At 40.5% G+C, this 19,214-nt stretch overlaps 1 protein-coding gene across 1 annotated transcript in view; it reads right to left on the reverse strand.

The window, feature by feature from the left end:
• Positions 1–2,876: 2,876 nt before the first annotated feature.
• The window catches only part of LOC139750148 (MAM and LDL-receptor class A domain-containing protein 1-like), a 308,596-nt gene continuing 292,258 nt past the window's right edge, over positions 2,877–19,214 (reverse strand). Inside the window, 3 exon segments of the mRNA XM_071664474.1 lie at positions 2,877–3,662; positions 9,745–9,921; positions 18,727–18,937. Coding sequence (XP_071520575.1) covers positions 3,458–3,662; positions 9,745–9,921; positions 18,727–18,937 — 593 coding nt within the window. The 3' untranslated portion in view covers positions 2,877–3,457.

The following is a 19,214-nucleotide window of genomic DNA, read 5'->3' on the forward strand; positions in this document are numbered from 1 at the left end:
TATTTGTGTAATTGTTTCCTTCATGTCGTTTGCTATAGGATATCAGGATATCACAAGTTTTCTTTTTGTTGTAAGTTTTGTTCGAAAAATTAACTTCTAGGTTTATATTATACTTTCAAATCAAAGCAATAAAAGACTATCACAGAATTTGTTTGAAGATATCTGTAGTTTCAGCAACATGTATTAGTCATAAGAACAAAACATGTTGGGATAATGATCTTTCTTGCACAGGATTGACAACTCAACCACCACATCATCAACCAGTACGTAGTACTGCACACCAAGACACGACACGACACCAACACACACACACAGGTACTATCGCTCGTTGTTAGCAGGTTTTGTGGTAGCCAAAATGCCCACTCAAGATGAATTTCATAAAAAAAACAAACACTCACTGCTTACATGTAAGACTTGTACTGACAATTCTTATATATTAGGGTTACCTGAAGGGCCACGTATTGCTTGGGCGTTACTAAGTAGGTTTAGGACTCCAATACCGTCAGTTGAGCTATACACTGAATTCTAAAACATCTAATTTACACTATATACGAGTCTTCTGAAGATATGCTTCTGATTTCAAACGATACTGTGAATTATTCTATTGTCGTTGCTGAATGATGAGAGTTACTGAATGATGTGAGGTACTGAATGATGTGCTACTGGATGATGAGGTACTGGATGATGAGGCACTGGATAATGATGAGGTACTGGATGATGTGAGGTACTGAATGATGTGCTACTGGATGATGAGATACTGGATAATGCGAGTTACTGAATGATGAGGTACTGGATGATGAGGTAATGGATGATGAGGCACTGGATGATGAGGCACTGGATAATGATGAGGTACTGGATGATGTGAGGTACTGAATGATGTGCTACTGGATGATGAGATACTGGATAATGCGAGTTACTGAATGATATGAGGTACTGAATGATGAGGTACTGGATGATGAGGTAATGGATGATGAGGTACTGGATGCGTGATCCTGCTATGTGGTTAACGAGAAAAGGTAAGACGGTTATAACAAAGTTTGTTGTACAGTGAGGAACGGTACAACAAAATAGTACAATAAAGAGAAAATCATAGGTTGGTCAGATCCTATTAATCATAGGCAACGTAAAGATAAATTCTGGTCATCTTTATTATGATAGCACGTTATGGAATAATACAGATATATAAGGAGATCTTTAATGTAGTTTTGTAGGGATATCAATCCTTGAAGGAACTTAAACTAAATATAAAGGGATAAAGGAGTCGTATAACTTTTGGGTGAAAAGTAAATAAACCAGATCATGTTCACTATTATCTTTGTAATCATTTTTTTCCCTGAACAGAAAATCGTTACATGAAGGAAAATGTAAAACAATTTACGTCATGTGGCGATGGATGACTCTTATAAGCGGGCATTACGAGGCGGTGCAACATGAAGACTAGGTAAGAATTTCAGAAAACAAACTAAGGATGGTGAAGAACAAGTGGAAAGATGAATAACTTTCAGCATTGAAAGTTTATTCATCAGCAGTGGTTAAGACATGTGTGCTAAACTTATTGTCTTTGTGAATACGACTTTCAGAAAAACTCCAGTTTGAGATGATAATACTCAGCATTGAACGATTGAAGAAACAGAATTTTGCACTTAAATGACGTCATCATTTGAGCTGCTACTTCGACCAGCCATTGACTCATGCTTTACATGTATCTGGTGAATGATGTATAAAGAGTAAATGTAGAGTGATCAGATATGTACGGATCAGCTGTCAGACTGTGTAGTGAACACGGCATTTGTGAGAATGTTCCCTCTGTTTACATATAAAAAGTAATAAACACAGCAAATAGAATTTATGGAAGAGGTTACTGTAACATCAGCAAGATTTCCCATTATATTTGCTCAGTGAAAACTTTGGTTACATCAGGTCATGAGTAACAGCGTGAACCTGGCTGGCCGCTCACTAGTACCGGAACAGCACCAACTGGACCACTGGTTGGCGGCATAAGACTACCTAGGCTTCTGAGAACTCTGGGAAGAAGAAAATTTGATCTACACAACCTCTGGGAACCAAGGAGCGACCAGCCATGTGCACTTATTTCTCCTACCAGAACCGTGGACGAGCTGAGGGATTACGGTCGTAAAAGCTGTTTTTTTCGAGTCAGTATGGCGAGAGATACATACACTCCATGATCGCGGGGAACCACAGGTATTTACCACGAGCTCGGGAATAAATGTTATGGTCTTTAGAACGAGTTTGAAGACTATATAGACAGTCCTCCAAGTGAGCTTAGAAAGAGTCACTGGTCTTGAGAAAGAAATCAGAGGCAAACGCTTCAAGAAGTATCTAAAACTGTATCTTGAAACATTAAATCTGGGAACCTTTGGAAGCTACCATGTTTACTCAGTAGAGTTCACTGGCCTCAGAGCCAGCTCTTCTCTCTGCCTGGGGTCCTCACACTTATGTCTCGCCCAGAGTAGGCTGTATCAGTAAGGTGTACATACCTGTGATCAGGTCGGTTTTTGTCATAGCCTCAAGTGCTGTTATATTAAGTCAAGATGATTTTACCTGTGTGTATTATTCAGGCAGTACATCGGTAAACAGAGAATGATAGTCAATCTTGATATCATTCTGACCTTCCTGAGGTAACTAAACACACTGTGATTTTCCTCGTATACTGTCTTAAGGGTCAGCCTAGTACTAGCTAACGTCTGACGGTGGACAATATGTTCTCTTCCTAAAGTTACAAACAGTAATTGAATCAAATGGACCAAGGGAAAGATTTAGCAGTGGCGTGGATGCATGGATAATCTCTATGCAAAACAACAGATTCTACTTCTCATACAAACAGCAAAACTCTGGAATGAATAAGACCAGTGAAGATAAATTTATTTATCTATATATAGCAGACTAGAGGACCTGGACGGCTCTGTCTTTTTACTTAAGTTGGCAACACTTGTTCTTTAGAATGGATCCCAGACAAGGCATATGTGAACGCTTGCTCCATCCAAGTAAATGAGAATGGAATAGAAATAAGTAGTATAAAGATAAACATATTTATAGACAAACATAACAATTACTCTTATATAGTCAGGGAAACATAATGTCTTCATAAATATTAAAGTTGATTATATAAATAATGATTCTGACACATATATTTTTTACTTAATCTGTTCACTTCTTGAAACACTTTTCCATTTAGACGTACATTTATATATATATATATATATATATATATATATATATATATATATATATATATATATATATATATATCATTTGCGTGTATTTGATACAGATAAAATACTGAGTACAGACAAGTGGCTTCATTTATGATGTAAAATTCAGGTAAAAGTCAGCACAGGAAAAACCGTGACGGTGGTTACATTAAGATGAGTTCCAATCTACTCTACAAGTCTGACACAGGCAATCTACTCTACAAGTCTGACACAAGCAATCTACTCTACAAGTCTGACACAGGTTTGTCAGGTGCCAAGGTATCATCAAAGTCCTCAAGAAAATTCTGACTCGAGTCACTTGTACTAGTACTTGACTTGTTCAACTCCTGCAAAGGATACGCATTGTCGATGGATTGTGGAATGTCTAACCCAAAGTAAGGCTGGTTGCGAGGATCATCCCAGGTGCTCTCCTCTCTCACAGGTGGGTACCTGAAAACACGAGTCATTAACGTTATCTGACATACATTGGATCAACAATATAATGGATTTCAGAAGGTCTGCAGCTCAAGCTGTTATATTTACGATTACTTTTCTATACCATGAATTCTAGACGAAATTTTTCATTTCACTAATTAGAAATGGGAATTAAGGGTAATATCTAAAACCAAATATAAATACAAACCTCAATCATAAGTGTTCAAATTCTGAGATAGCCCTCTATGTAAACATGTATAACTCGCATGTTTATGATTCACAACTTTCTTTACACAACACAACAGAATGATGTCAAATATTGCATATCTATTCCTGGTCCAGACACACACGTGACCAGATCATATACCTTGTAAATTCTGTTCAGTAAGTTCGATGACAAGGTGAATAGCTCTGGATTACTGACCATGAAGCAGTTGATAGACATTAGATCTAACAATTAGATCTAGCATTAAATCTAACAATCAATGACAGTGCAGCTAAGTTTCTGGGCAAATGAATAACCACATGCAGAGATAACCAGATGCACATATCCCTGGGGATAGGGGAGAAAGAATCCTTCCCACGTATTCCTCAGTGTCGTCGAAGGCGACTAAAGGGGACGGGAGCGGGGGGGCTAGAAACCCTCCCCTCCTTGTATTTTAACTTTCTAAAAGGGGAAACAGGAGTCACGCGGGGAGTGCTCATCCTCCTCGAAGGCTCAGATTGGGGTGTCTAAATGTGTGTGGATGTAACCAAGATGAGAAAAAAGGAGAGACAGGTAGTATGTTTGAGGAAAGGAACCTGGATGTTTTGGCTCTGAGTGAAACGAAGCTCAAGGGTAATGGGGAAGAGTGGTTTGGGAATGTTTTGGGAGTAAAGTCAGGGGTTAGTGAGAGGACAAGAGCAAGGGAAGGAGTAGCACTACTCCTGAAACAGAAAATGGTGGGAGTATGTGATAGAGTGTAAGAAAGTAAACTCTGATATGGGTAAAACTGAAAGTTGATGGAGAGAGATGGGTGATTATTGGTGCATATGCACCTGGGCGTGAGAAGAAAGATCGTGAGAGGCAAGTGTTTTGGGAGCAGCTGAGTGTGTCAATAGTTTTGATGCACGAGACCGGGTTATAGTGATGGGCGATTTGAATGCAAAGGTGAGTAATGTGGCAGTTGAGGGAATAATTGGTGTACATGGGGTGTTCAGTGTTGTAAATGGAAATAGTGAAGAGCTTGTAGATTTATGTGCTGAAAAAGGACTGGTGATTGGGAATATCTGGTTTAAAAAGAGAGTATATATCATACTTTGTCGCTGTCTCCCGCATTAGTGAGGTAACGCAAGGAAACAGACGAAAGAATGGCCCAACCCGACCACACACACATGTATATACATACACGTCCACACACGCACATATACATACCTATACATCTCAACGTATACATATATATATACACACTCAGACATATACATATATACACATGTACATAATTCATACAATCTGCCCTTATTCATTCCTGTCGCCACCCCGCCACACATGAAATGACAGCCCGCTTCCCCCGCATATACATATGTGCTGAAAAAAGGACTGGTGATTGGGAATATCTGGTTTAAAAAGAAAGTGTATATATCTATATCTATCTATCTATCTATCTATCTATCTATCTATCTATATATATATATATATATATATATATATATATATATATATATATATATATATATATTATAATTTGTCGCTGTCTCCCGCGTTAGCGAGGTAGCGCAAAGAAACAGACGAAAGAATGGCCCAACCCACCCATGTACACATGTATATACATACACGTCTACACACGCTCATATACATACCTATACATTACAACGTATACATGTATATACATACACAGACATATATATATATATATATATATATATATATATATATATATATATTTTTTTTTTTTTTTTTTTTTTATACTTTGTCGCTGTCTCCCGCGTTTGCGAGGTAGCGCAAGGAAACAGACGAAAGAAATGGCCCAACCCCCCCCCCCCCCCCATACACATGTACATACACACGTCCACACACGCAAATATACATACCTACACAGCTTTCCATGGTTTACCCCAGACGCTTCACATGCCTTGATTCAATCCACTGACAGCACGTCAACCCCTGTATACCACATCGCTCCAATTCACTCTATTCCTTGCCCTCCTTTCACCCTCCTGCATGTTCAGGCCCCGATCACACAAAATCTTTTTCACTCCATCTTTCCACCTCCAATTTGGTCTCCCTCTTCTCCTCGTTCCCTCCACCTCCGACACATATATCCTCTTGGTCAATCTTTCCTCACTCATTCTCTCCATGTGCCCAAACCATTTCAAAACACCCTCTTCTGCTCTCTCAACCACGCTCTTTTTATTTCCACACATCTCTCTTACCCTTACGTTACTTACTCGATCAAACCACCTCACACCACACATTTTCCTCAAACATCTCATTTCCAGCACATCCATCCTCCTGCGCACATCTCTATCCATAGCCCACGCCTCGCAACCATACAACATTGTTGGTACCACTATTCCTTCAAACATACCCATTTTTGCTTTCCGAGATAATGTTCTCGACTTCCACACATTTTTCAAGGCTCCCAAAATTTTCGCCCCCTCCCCCACCCTATGATCCACTTCCGCTTCCATGGTTCCATCCGCTGACAGATCCACTCCCAGATATCTAAAACACTTCACTTCCTCCAGTTTTTCTCCATTCAAACTCACCTCCCAATTGACTTGACCCTCACCCCTACTGTACCTAATAACCTTGCTCTTATTCACATTTACTCTTAACTTTCTTCTTCCACACACTTTACCAAACTCAGTCACCAGCTTCTGCAGTTTCTCACATGAATCAGCCACCAGCGCTGTATCATCAGCGAACAACAACTGACTCACTTCCCAAGCTCTCTCATCCCCAACAGACTTCATACTTGCCCCTCTTTCCAGGACTCTTGCATTTACCTCCCTAACAACCCCATCCATAAACAAATTAAACAACCATGGAGACATCACACACCCCTGCCGCAAACCTACATTCACTGAGAACCAATCACTTTCCTCTCTTCCTACACGTACACATGCCTTACATCCTCGATAAAAACTTTTCACTGCTTCTAACAACTTGCCTCCCACACCATATATTCTTAATACCTTCCACAGAGCATCTCTATCAACTCTATCATATGCCTTCTCCAGATCCATAAATGCTACATACAAATCCATTTGCTTTTCTAAGTATTTCTCACATACATTCTTCAAAGCAAACACCTGATCCACACATCCTCTACCACTTCTGAAACCGCACTGCTCTTCCCCAATCTGATGCTCTGTACATGCCTTCACCCTCTCAATCAATACCCTCCCATATAATTTACCAGGAATACTCAACAAACTTATACCTCTGTAATTTGAGCACTCACTCTTATCCCCTTTGCCTTTGTACAATGGCACTATGCACGCATTCCGCCAATCCTCAGGCACCTCACCATGAGTCATACATACATTAAATAACCTTACCAACCAGTCAACAATACAGTCACCCCCTTTTTTAATAAATTCCACTGCAATACCATCCAAACCTGCTGCCTTGCCGGCTTTCATCTTCCGCAAAGCTTTTACTACCTCTTCTCTGTTTACCAAATCATTTTCCCTAACCCTCTCACTTTGCACACCACCTCGACCAAAACACCCTATATCTGCCACTCTGTCATCAGACACATTCAACAAACCTTCAAAATACTCATTCCATCTCCTTCTCACATCACCGCTACTTGTTATCACCTCCCCATTTACGCCCTTCACTGAAGTTCCCATTTGCTCCCTTGTCTTACGCACTTTATTTACCTCCTTCCAGAACATCTTTTTATTCTCCCTAAAATTTACTGATAGTCTCTCACCCCAACTCTCATTTGCCCTTTCTTTCACCTCTTGCACCTTTCTCTTGACCTCCTGTCTCTTTCTTTTATACTTCTCCCACTCAATTGCATTTTTTCCCTGCAAAAATCGTCCAAATGCCTCTCTCTTCTCTTTCACCAATACTCTTACTTCTTCATCCCACCACTCACTACCCTTTCTAAACAGCCCACCTCCCACTCTTCTCATGCCACAAGCATCTTTTGCGCAATCCATCACTGATTCCCTAAATACATCCCATTCCTCCCCCACTCCCCTTACTTCCATTGTTCTCACCTTTTTCCATTCTGTACACAGTCTCTCCTGGTACTTCCCCACACAGGTCTCCTTCCCAAGCTCACTTACTCTCACCACCTTCTTCACCCCAACATTCACTCCTCTTTTCTGAAAACCCATACTAATCTTCACCTTAGCCTCCACAAGATAATGATCAGACATCCCTCCAGTTGCACCTCTCAGCACATTAACATCCAAAAGTCTCTCTTTCGCACGCCTGTCAATTAACACGTAATCCAATAACGCTCTCTGGCCATCTCTCCTACTTACATAAGTATACTTATGTATATCTCGCTTTTTAAACCAGGTATATATATATATATATATATATACACACATATATATATATATATATATATATATATATATATATATATATATATATATATATATATATATATCATATTTTATATTTATTTATTTTGCTTTGTCGTTGTCTCCCGCGTTTGCGAGGTAGCGCAAGGAAACAGACGAAAGAAATGGCTCAACCCACCCCCATACACATGTATATACATACACGTCCACACACGCAAATATACATACCCATACTTCTCAATGTACACATATATATACACACACAGACACATACATATATACACATGCACACAATTCACACTGTCTGCCTTTATTCATTCCCATCGCCACCTCGCCACACATGGAATAACATCCCCCTCCCCCCTCATGTGTGCGAAGTAGCGCTAGGAAAAGACAACAAAGGCCACATTCGTTCACACTCAATCTCTAGCTGTTATGTATAATGCACAACAGCTCCCTTTCCACATCCAGGCCCCACAGAACTTTCCATTGTTTACCCCAGACGCTTCACATGCCCTGGTTCAATCCATTGACAGCACGTCTATGCCGGTATACCACATCGTTCCAATTCACTCTATTCCTTGCACGCCTTTCACCCTCCTGCATGTTCAGGCCCCGATCGCTCAAAATTTTTTTCTTTCCATCTTTCCACCTCCAATTTGGTCTCCCACTTCTCGTTCCCTCCACCTCTGACAAATATATCCTCTTTGTCAATCTTTGCTTTCTCATTCTCTCTATGTGACTAAACCATTTCAAAACACCCTTTTCTGCTTTTTCAACCACACTCTTTATATTACCACACATCTCTCTTACCCTTTCATTGCTTACTCGATCAAACCACCTCACACTACATATTGTCCTCTAACATTTTATTTCCAACACATCAACCCTCCTCCGCACAACTCTATCTATAGCCACGCCTCGTAACCATATAACATTGTTGGAACCACTATTCCTTTAAACATACCCATTTTTGCATTCCGAGATAACGTTCTCGCCTTCCACACATTCTTCAACGCTCCCAGAACTTTCGCCCCCTCTCCCACCCTGTGACTCACTTCCGCTTTCATATATATATATATATATATATATATATATATATATATATATATATATATATATATATATATCAGTATGGCGAGACAACATAGTCAGCAGGAACAGTAAAAGTACAGAGGTATCAGAGGTATAGACAGATAAATCATTCAAGCAATAAGGCACATACAGAAGTTGGATTTAAAATTAGCAGAAATAAATATCCTGCAAGTATTTGTGAGGTTCGTAATACAAATGTTTTACCAGAAGGAAATATGTGTAGTATGGAGGAAATATGTACGTGTAGTAAGAGGGAAATATGCACGTGTAGTATGAGGGAAATATGTACGTGTAGTATGAGGAAAATGTGTACGAGTAGTATGAGGAAAATATGTGCGTGCAGTATGAGGGAAATATGTGTGCGTACTATGAGGAAAATATGTACGTGTTGTATGAAAATGGGAAGAAACACATTTTGACTATGACTTCAAGAGGTACAAGTGTACATACGTTCATTGTAAGGATAACTTACTGTTTTCTTTTGTTTATGTAGAAGACCAGTATTGCCAGCAGAATGATGAAGAATATAACTCCCAGAACGATCCCAGCAACTTCACCAGGGGTGAGGTTATCATCATCCAGTGGCGGTGGTGGGGAAGTGGGTGGAGCCAGCAGTTCACAACGGTTGCCAGTGTATTGGCTTGTACAACTTTGGAATGATAACATAATAAAACAATAAATCCATTTCTAGACACAATATTGTATATCATACAACTAAGATGGTAACATTATTGAAGGTGCATAAAGGTAGATGGGTAGAACAGGAGGGCAAAGCAGAAGCCGCTGACAGTAATAATAATGAAACAAAATACAGTACAGCATTAGGGAAAGATACAGTCAGCGTAATTTTATAGGGAAGTGCAGACAGGGGAAATTTACTGTAAGACTGACGAATCTGTTCAGTGATTGGTTGCTGAGAAAGAAAGACATAATTAGCGCAAAGGTCACTCCAAGGTTCGGTTCATCTTATAAAAGAAAGACATGATTGGTGGTACATTTCTTTCCTTATTACAGATCTAAGTGAAGTGTTTGTTTTGCCTCAATTTGTAACTATTTATAGTGTTTGTGTTGCATTCGGGAGATACTATATTACAGCACTTCACTACTATACAAGTATAAATCTTTCGCCCACATTATCTTAATTCCACTATCATTTCTGGTCAATGGATCACTATTTACGGTGAAGAAATATTCGTATAATATGTTATCAAAATTACTTAATAATTTCCACCGGACCTCCTCGGAACCTGCGATTTTTCCAAGGTAATATGCTTAAGGTTCTGAGTTTCCTCATGAGGCTTGTCCGAGTGAAGGAATTAGTTTGGCTGCTCTTTGAACTTGCTTAAGCTTCTCTGCATTACACTACACATGTGTCTGATCAGGGAAGTGAAGAGGCTGTGCTATATCCTTTGTAGTGTAAGTTTCTAATTATGAAAACTATCATTCTCTTGTGACTAATAGTGCACACTATCATTACAATGTTCTTTTCTTCCTGATCTTGTAGAAGTTTGCAAATTCTTGTCACTCAAAGTGTTTTCCACACACATTCTTTAAAACAAACGCCTGATCCACAAATCGTTCACTAATTCTAAAACAGCATTGTTTCTCTCTAGTGTGTTGCTCTGTACATGACTTTGTGAATGGACGGCGAGATACTGGGATAGATGTCAGTGAAAATATGATCTGTAGTCTGATGTGATGGCCATTTGGCATTATAATCCTCTTGCGTGGCCAGACACATGATCACCCGCGGGTAAGCCCCAAGCGATATGTATAATGATGGAATGACTGATGTGTGACTTCCTAGATAATGACAGGTAGTAGATAAGCCAAAGCCAGGGTTAGCTCCATAGAGCCTTCGAGAGTAGCCTCCACGACCTTGTGGCCAGATACGGTCACTCCACCTGTGTGGGGTCAGTACCCGTAGTGTGTCATAGTCCATTATGTCTCTAGCTGAGAACACCTGTTTACCTCACGTGAAGTTTAGGGTGATCCTCACCCGTGCAAACCTTGTGTACGATGATGTTTTCAATAACTTGAAACTGCTTTATCATAAGAGCGTTTGCCATGAAACTCATTTACACACACACACACACAAACACACACACACACATATATATATATATATATATATATATATATATATATATATATATATATATATATATATATATATATATATATATATATATTTTTTTTTTTTTTTTCTTTTTTTTTTTTTTTTCTTTTTCGCTGTCTCCCGCGTTTGCGAGGTAGCGCAAGGAAACAGACGAAAGAAATGGCCCAACCCACCCCCATACACATGCCTTGATTCAATCCACTGACAGCACGTCAACCCCGGTATACCACATCGCTCCAATTCACTCTATTCTTTGCCCTCCTTTCACCCTCCTGCATGTTCAGGTCCCGATCACACAAAATCTTTTTCACTCCATCTTTCCACCTCCAATTTGGTCTCCCTCTTCTCCTCCTTCCCTCCACCTCCGACACATATATCCTCTTGGTCAATCTTTCCTCACTCATTCTCTCCATGTGACCAAACCATTTCAAAACACCCTCTTCTGCTCTCTCAACCACGCTCTTTTTATTTCCACACATCTCTCTTACCCTTACGTTACTTACTCGATCAAACCACCTCACACCACACATTGTCCTCAAACATCTCATTTCCAGCACATCCATCCTCCTGCGCACAACTCTATCCATAGTCCACGCCTCGCAACCATACAACATTGTTGGAACCACTATTCCTTCAAACATACCCATTTTTGCTTTCCGAGATAATGTTCTCGACTTCCACACATTCTTCAAGGCTCCCAGAATTTTCGCCCCCTCCCCCACCCTATGATCCACTTCCGCTTCCATGGTTCCATCCGCTGCCAGATCCACTCCCAGATATCTAAAACACTTCACTTCCTCCAGTTTTTCTCCATTCAAACTCACCTCCCAATTGACTTGACCCTCAACCCTACTGTACCTAATAACCTTGCTCTTATTCACATTTACTCTTAACTTTCTTCTTTCACACACTTTACCAAACTCAGTCACCAGCTTCTGCAGTTTCTCACATGAATCAGCCACCAGCGCTGTATCATCAGCGAACAACAACTGACTCACTTCCCAAGCTCTCTCATCCCCAACAGACTTCATACTTGCCCCTCTTTCCAAAACTCTTGCATTCACCTCCCTAACAACCCCATCCATAAACAAATTAAACAACCATGGAGACATCACACACCCCTGCCGCAAACCTACATTCACTGAGAACCAATCACTTTCCTCTCTTCCTACACGTACACATGCCTTACATCCTCGATAAAAACTTTTCACTGCTTCTAACAACTTTCCTCCCACACCATATATTCTTAATACCTTCCACAGAGCATCTCTGTCAACTCTATCATATGCCTTCTCCAGATCCATAAATGCTACATACAAATCCATTTGCTTTTCTAAGTATTTCTCACATACATTCTTCAAAGCAAACACCTGATCCACACATCCTCTACCACTTCTGAAACCACACTGCTCTTCCCCAATCTGATGCTCTGTACATGCCTTCACCCTCTCAATCAATACCCTCCCATATAATTTGCCAGGAATACTCAACAAACTTATACCTCTGTAATTCGAGCACTCATTCTTATCCCCTTTGCCTTTGTACAATGGCACTATGCACGCATTCCGCCAATCCTCAGGCACCTCACCATGAGTCATACATACATTAAATAACCTTACCAACCAGTCAACAATACAGTCACCCCCTTTTTTAATAAATTCCACTGCAATACCATCCAAACCTGCTGCCTTGCCGGCTTTCATCATCCGCAAAGCTTTTACTACCTCTTCTCTGTTTACCAACTCATTTTCCCTAACCCTCGCACTTTGCATACCACCTCGACCAAAACACCCTATATCTGCCACTCTATCATCAAACACATTTAACAAACCTTCAAAATACTCACTCCATCTCCTTCTCACATCACCACTACTTGTTATCACCTCCCCATTTGCGCCCTTCACTGAAGTTCCCATTTGCTCCCTTGTCTTACGCACTTTATTTATCTCCTTCCAGAACATCTTTTTATTCTCCCTAATATTTAATGATACTCTTTCACCCCAACTCTCATTTGCCCTTTTTTTCACCTCTTGCACCTTTCTCTTGACCTCCTGTCTCTTTCTTTTATACGTCTCCCACTCAATTTCATTTTTCCCTGCAAAAATCGTCCAAATGCCTCCCTCTTCTCTTTCACTAATACTCTTACTTCTTCATCCCACCAGAGGTATAAGTTTGTTGAGTATTCCTGGCAAATTATATGGGAGGGTATTGATTGAGAGGGTGAAGGCATGTACAGAGCATCAGATTGGGGAAGAGCAGTGTGGTTTCAGAAGTGGTAGAGGATGTGTGGATCAGGTGTTTGCTTTGAAGAATGTATGTGAGAAATACTTAGAAAAGCAAATGGATTTGTATGTAGCATTTATGGATCTGGAGAAGGCATATGATAGAGTTGATAGAGATGCTCTGTGGAAGGTATTAAGAATATATGGTGTGGGAGGAAAGTTGTTAGAAGCAGTGAAAAGTTTTTATCGAGGATGTAAGGCATGTGTATGTGTAGGAAGAGAGGAAAGTGATTGGTTCTCAGTGAATGTAGGTTTGCGGCAGGGGTGTGTGATGTCTCCATGGTTGTTTAATTTGTTTATGGATGGGGTTGTTAGGGAAGTGAATGCAAGAGTTTTGGAAAGAGGGGCAAGTATGAAGTCTGTTGGGGATGAGAGAGCTTGGGAAGTGAGTCAGTTGTTGTTCGCTGATGATACAGCGCTGGTGGCTGATTCATGTGAGAAACTGCAGAAGCTGGTGACTGAGTTTGGTAAAGTGTGTGAAAGAAGAAAGTTAAGAGTAAATGTGAATAAGAGCAAGGTTATTAGGTACAGTAGGGTTGAGGGTCAATTCAATTGGACGGTGAGTTTGAATGGAGAAAAACTGGAGGAAGTGAAGTGTTTTAGATATCTGGGAGTGGATCTGGCAGCGGATGGAACCATGGAAGCGGAAGTGGATCGTAGGGTGGGGGAGGGGGCGAAAATTCTGGGAGCCTTGAAGAATGTGTGGAAGTCGAGAACATTATCTCGGAAAGCAAAAATGGGTATGTTTGAAGGAATAGTGGTTCCAACAATGTTGTATGGTTGCGAGGCGTGGACTATGGATAGAGCTGTGCGCAGGAGGATGGATGTGCTGGAAATGAGATGTTTGAGGACAATGTGTGGTGTGAGGTGGTTTGATCGAGTAAGTAACGTAAGGGTAAGAGAGATGTGTGGAAATAAAAAGAGCGTGGTTGAGAGAGCAGAAGAGGGTGTTTTGAAATGGTTTGGTCACATGGAGAGAATGAGTGAGGAAAGATTGACCAAGAGGATATATGTTTCGGAGGTGGAGGGAACGAGGAGAAGAGGGAGACCAAATTGGAGGTGGAAAGATGGAGTGAAAAAGATTTTGTGTGATCGGGGCCTGAACATGCAGGAGGGTGAAAGGAGGGCAAAGAATGGAGTGAATTGGAGCGATGTGGTATACCGGGGTTGACGTGCTGTCAGTGGATTGAATCAAGGCATGTGTATGGGGGTGGGTTGGGCCATTTCTTTCGTCTGTTTCCTTGCGCTACCTCGCAAACGCGGGAGACAGCGACAAAGCAAAAAAGAAAAAAAAAATATATATATATATATATATATATGTGCGCAGGAGGATGGATGTGCTGGAAATGAGATGTTTGAGGACAATGTGTGGTGTGAGGTGGTTTGATCGAGTAAGTAACGTAAGGGTAAGAGAGATGTGTGGAAATAAAATGAGCGTGGTTGAGAGAGCAGAAGAGGGTGTTTTGAAATGGTTTGGGCACATGGAGAGAATGAGTGAGGAGAGATTGACCAAGAGGATATATGTGTCGGAGGTGGAGGGAACGAGGAGAAGAGGGAGACCAAATTGGAGGTGGAAAGATGGAGTGAAAAAGATTTTGTGTGATCGGGGCCTGAACATGCAGGAGGGTGAAAGGAGGGCAAGAAATAGAGTGAATTGGAGTCATGTGGTATACAGGGGTTGACGTGCTGTCAGTGGATTGAAGCAAGGCATGTGAAGCGTCTGGGGTAAACCATGGAAAGCTGTGTAGGTATGTATATTTGCGTGTGTGGACGTGTGTATGTACATGTGTATGGGGGGGGGGTTGGGCCATTTCTTTCGTCTGTTTCCTTGCGCTACCTCGCAAACGCGGGAGACAGCGACAAAGTATAAAAAAAAAAAAAAAAAAAAATATATATATATATATATATATATATATATATATATATATATATATATATATATATATATATATATCCCTGGGGATAGGGGATTAAGAATACTTCCCACGTATTCCCTGCGTGCCAGATCCACTCCCAGATATCTAAAACATTTCACTTCCTCCAGTTTTTCTCCATTCAAACTCACCTCCCAATTGACTTGACCCTCAACCCTACTGTACCTAATAACCTTGCTCTTATTCACATTTACTCTTAACTTTCTTCTTCCACACACTTTACCAAACTCAGTCACTAGCTTCTGCAGTTTCACACATGAATCAGCCACCAGCGCTGTGTCATCAGCGAACAACAACTGACTCACTTCCCAAGCTCTCTCATCCACAACAGACTTCATACTTGCCCCTCTTTCCAAAACTCTTGCATTTACCTCCCTAACAACCCCATCCATAAACAAATTAAACAACCATGGAGACATCACACACCCCTGCCGCAAACCTACATTCACTGAGAACCAATCACTTTCCTCTCTTCCTACACGTACACATGCCTTACATCCTCGATAAAAACTTTTCACTGCTTCTAACAACTTTCCTCCCACACCATATATTCTTAATACCTTCCACAGAGCATCTCTATCAACTCTATCATATGCCTTCTCCAGATCCATAAATGCTACATACAAATCCATTTGCTTTTCTAAGTATTTCTCACATACATTCTTCAAAGCAAACACCTGATCCACACATCCTCTACCACTTCTGAAACCACACTGCTCTTCCCCAATCTGATGCTCTGTACATGCCTTCACCCTCTCAATTAATACCCTCCCATATAATTTACCAGGAATACTCAAGAAACTTATACCTCTGTAATTTGAGCACTCACTCTTATCCCCTTTGCCTTTGTACAATGGCACTATGCACGCATTCCGCCAATCCTCAGGCACCTCACCATGAGTCATACATACATTAAATAACCTTACCAACCAGTCAACAATACAGTCACCCCCTTTTTTAATAAATTCCACTGCAATACCATCCAAACCTGCTGCCTTGCCGGCTTTCACCTTCCGCAAAGCTTTCACTACCTCTTCTCTGTTTACCAAATCATTTTCCCTAACCCTCTCACTTTGCACACCGCCTCGACCAAAACACCCTATATCTGCCACTCTATCATCAAACACATTCAACAAACCTTCAAAATACTCACTCCATCTCCTTCTCACATCACCACTACTTGTTATCACCTCCCCATTTGCGCCCTTCACTGAAGTTCCCATTTGCTCCCTTGTCTTACGCACTTTATTTACCTCCTTCCAGAACATCTTTTTATTCTCCCTAAAATTTAATGATACTCTCTCACCCCATTTCTCATTTGCCCTTTTTTTCACCTCTTGCACCTTTCTCTTGACCTCCTGTCTCTTTCTTTTATACATCTCCCACTCAATTGCATTTTTTCCCTGCAAAAATCGTCCAAATGCCTCTCTCTTCTCTTTCACTAATACTCTTACTTCTTCATCCCACCACTCACTACCCTTTCTAATCAACCCACCTCCCACTCTTCTCATGCCACAAGCATCTTTTGCGCAATCCATCACTGATTCCCTAAATACATCCCATTCCTCCCCCACTCCCCTTACTTCCATTGTTCTCACCTTTTTCCATTCTGTACTCAGTCTCTCCTGGTACTTCCTCACACAGGTCTCCTTCTCAAGCTCACTTACTCTCACCACCCTCTTCACCCCAACATTCACTCTTCTTTTCTGAAAACCCATACAAATCTTCACCTTAGCCTCCACAAGATAATGATCAGACATCCCTCCAGTTGCACCTCTCAGCACATTAACATCCAAAAGTCTCTCTTTCGCACGCCTGTCAATTAACACGTAATCCAATAACGCTCTCTGGCCATCTCTCCTACTTACATAAGTATACTTATGTATATCTCGCTTTTTAAACCAGGTATTCCCAATCATCAGTCCTTTTTCAGCACATAAATCTACAAGCTCTTCACCATTTCCATTTACAACACTGAACACCCCATGTATACCAATTATTCCCTCAACTGCCACATTACTCACCTTTGCATTCAAATCACCCATCACTATAACCCGGTCTCGTGCATCAAAACCACTAACACACTCATTCAGCTGCTCCCAAAACACTTGCCTCTCTTGATCTTTCTTCTCATGCCCAGGTGCATAAGCACCAATAATCATCCACCTCTCTCCATCAACTTTCAGTTTTACCCATATTAATCGAGAATTTACTTTCTTACACTCTATCACATACTCCCACAACTCCTGTTTCAGGAGTATTGCTACTCCTTCCCTTGCTCTTGTCCTCTCACTAACCCCTGACTTTACTCCCCAGACATTCCCAAACCACTCTTCCCCTTTACCCTTGAGCTTCGTTTCACTCAGAGCCAAAACATCCAGGTTCCTTTCCTCAAACATACTACCTATCTCTCCTTTTTTCACATCTTGGTTACATCCACACACATTTAGGCACCCCACTCTGAGCCTTCGAGGAGGATGAGCACTCCCCGCGTGACTCCTTCTTCTGTTTCCCATTTTAGAAAGTTAATACAAGGAGGGGAGGATTTCTGGCCCCCCGCTCCCGTCCCCTCTAGTCGCTTTCTACGACACGCGAGGAATACGTGGGAAGTATTCTTTCACCCCTATCCCCAGGGATAATATACATATATATATACATATACACATACACACACATACACATACATACGCACATATACACACACACACACATACATATATATACATATGAAAAATGTAAGAAACAATTTAGAAAACTGAAACTTCTAGCTTGAAATGAATGAAAAAAAAATGAATGTCACATAATGGTTCAACCTCTGGCTATGGAAAAAAGGAAATGTATAATTTATTTACACAAACGTCAATAGCAGTTCTCATCAATTTAACCACTGTATCAATATATATATATATATATATATATATATATATATATATATATATATATATATATATATATATATATATATACATATATATATATATATATATATATATATATATATATATATATATATATATATATATATATATTCTAGCTACATGCACATTCTTATATCACAGCAGGTCTGTCGTAAGTATCAATTTTGAAGGGGTAATATCCTACGAGAAGAGAACACTTACTTGCAAGCTGGGGCATCTCCATCACTATGAGCTGCACAAATGCCATCATTCTGGCAGTAGTTGTCTGGACATCCGCCACAAACAGATTCATCAGCATTGTAGTAGAAGCACTGGACCTTCCCATCACACACATGAGACATAAGCATACAAGGATGGTGTACCATGAACACCTCACCACAGTAGAAGAATCCAGGATCACATGGGGTTTTATCTGTAATAAAGACCGTGCCACAATAAGGCCATATTATATGTATGTGTGCGTACCTATGTTTACTAAGATACCTGATACTTTGAATTTTTCATAATCTTTTTCTCCATTTATATTGGATGAGTCAGGTGCATCTACTCTCTCACTTCACTCATACATAACCTTCAACTGGCTTCCTGTGTGCTGAAATGAAACGTGGACTTAATGCAAACACAAATCTTCGTTTTCACTTTGTTAACTTTGCTGATTCGCCACAGGAGACGGACACTTCCACTTCCAC

Source organism: Panulirus ornatus, chromosome 9 (assembly GCF_036320965.1).
Source record: "Panulirus ornatus isolate Po-2019 chromosome 9, ASM3632096v1, whole genome shotgun sequence".
Lineage (NCBI taxonomy): Eukaryota > Metazoa > Arthropoda > Malacostraca > Decapoda > Palinuridae > Panulirus > Panulirus ornatus.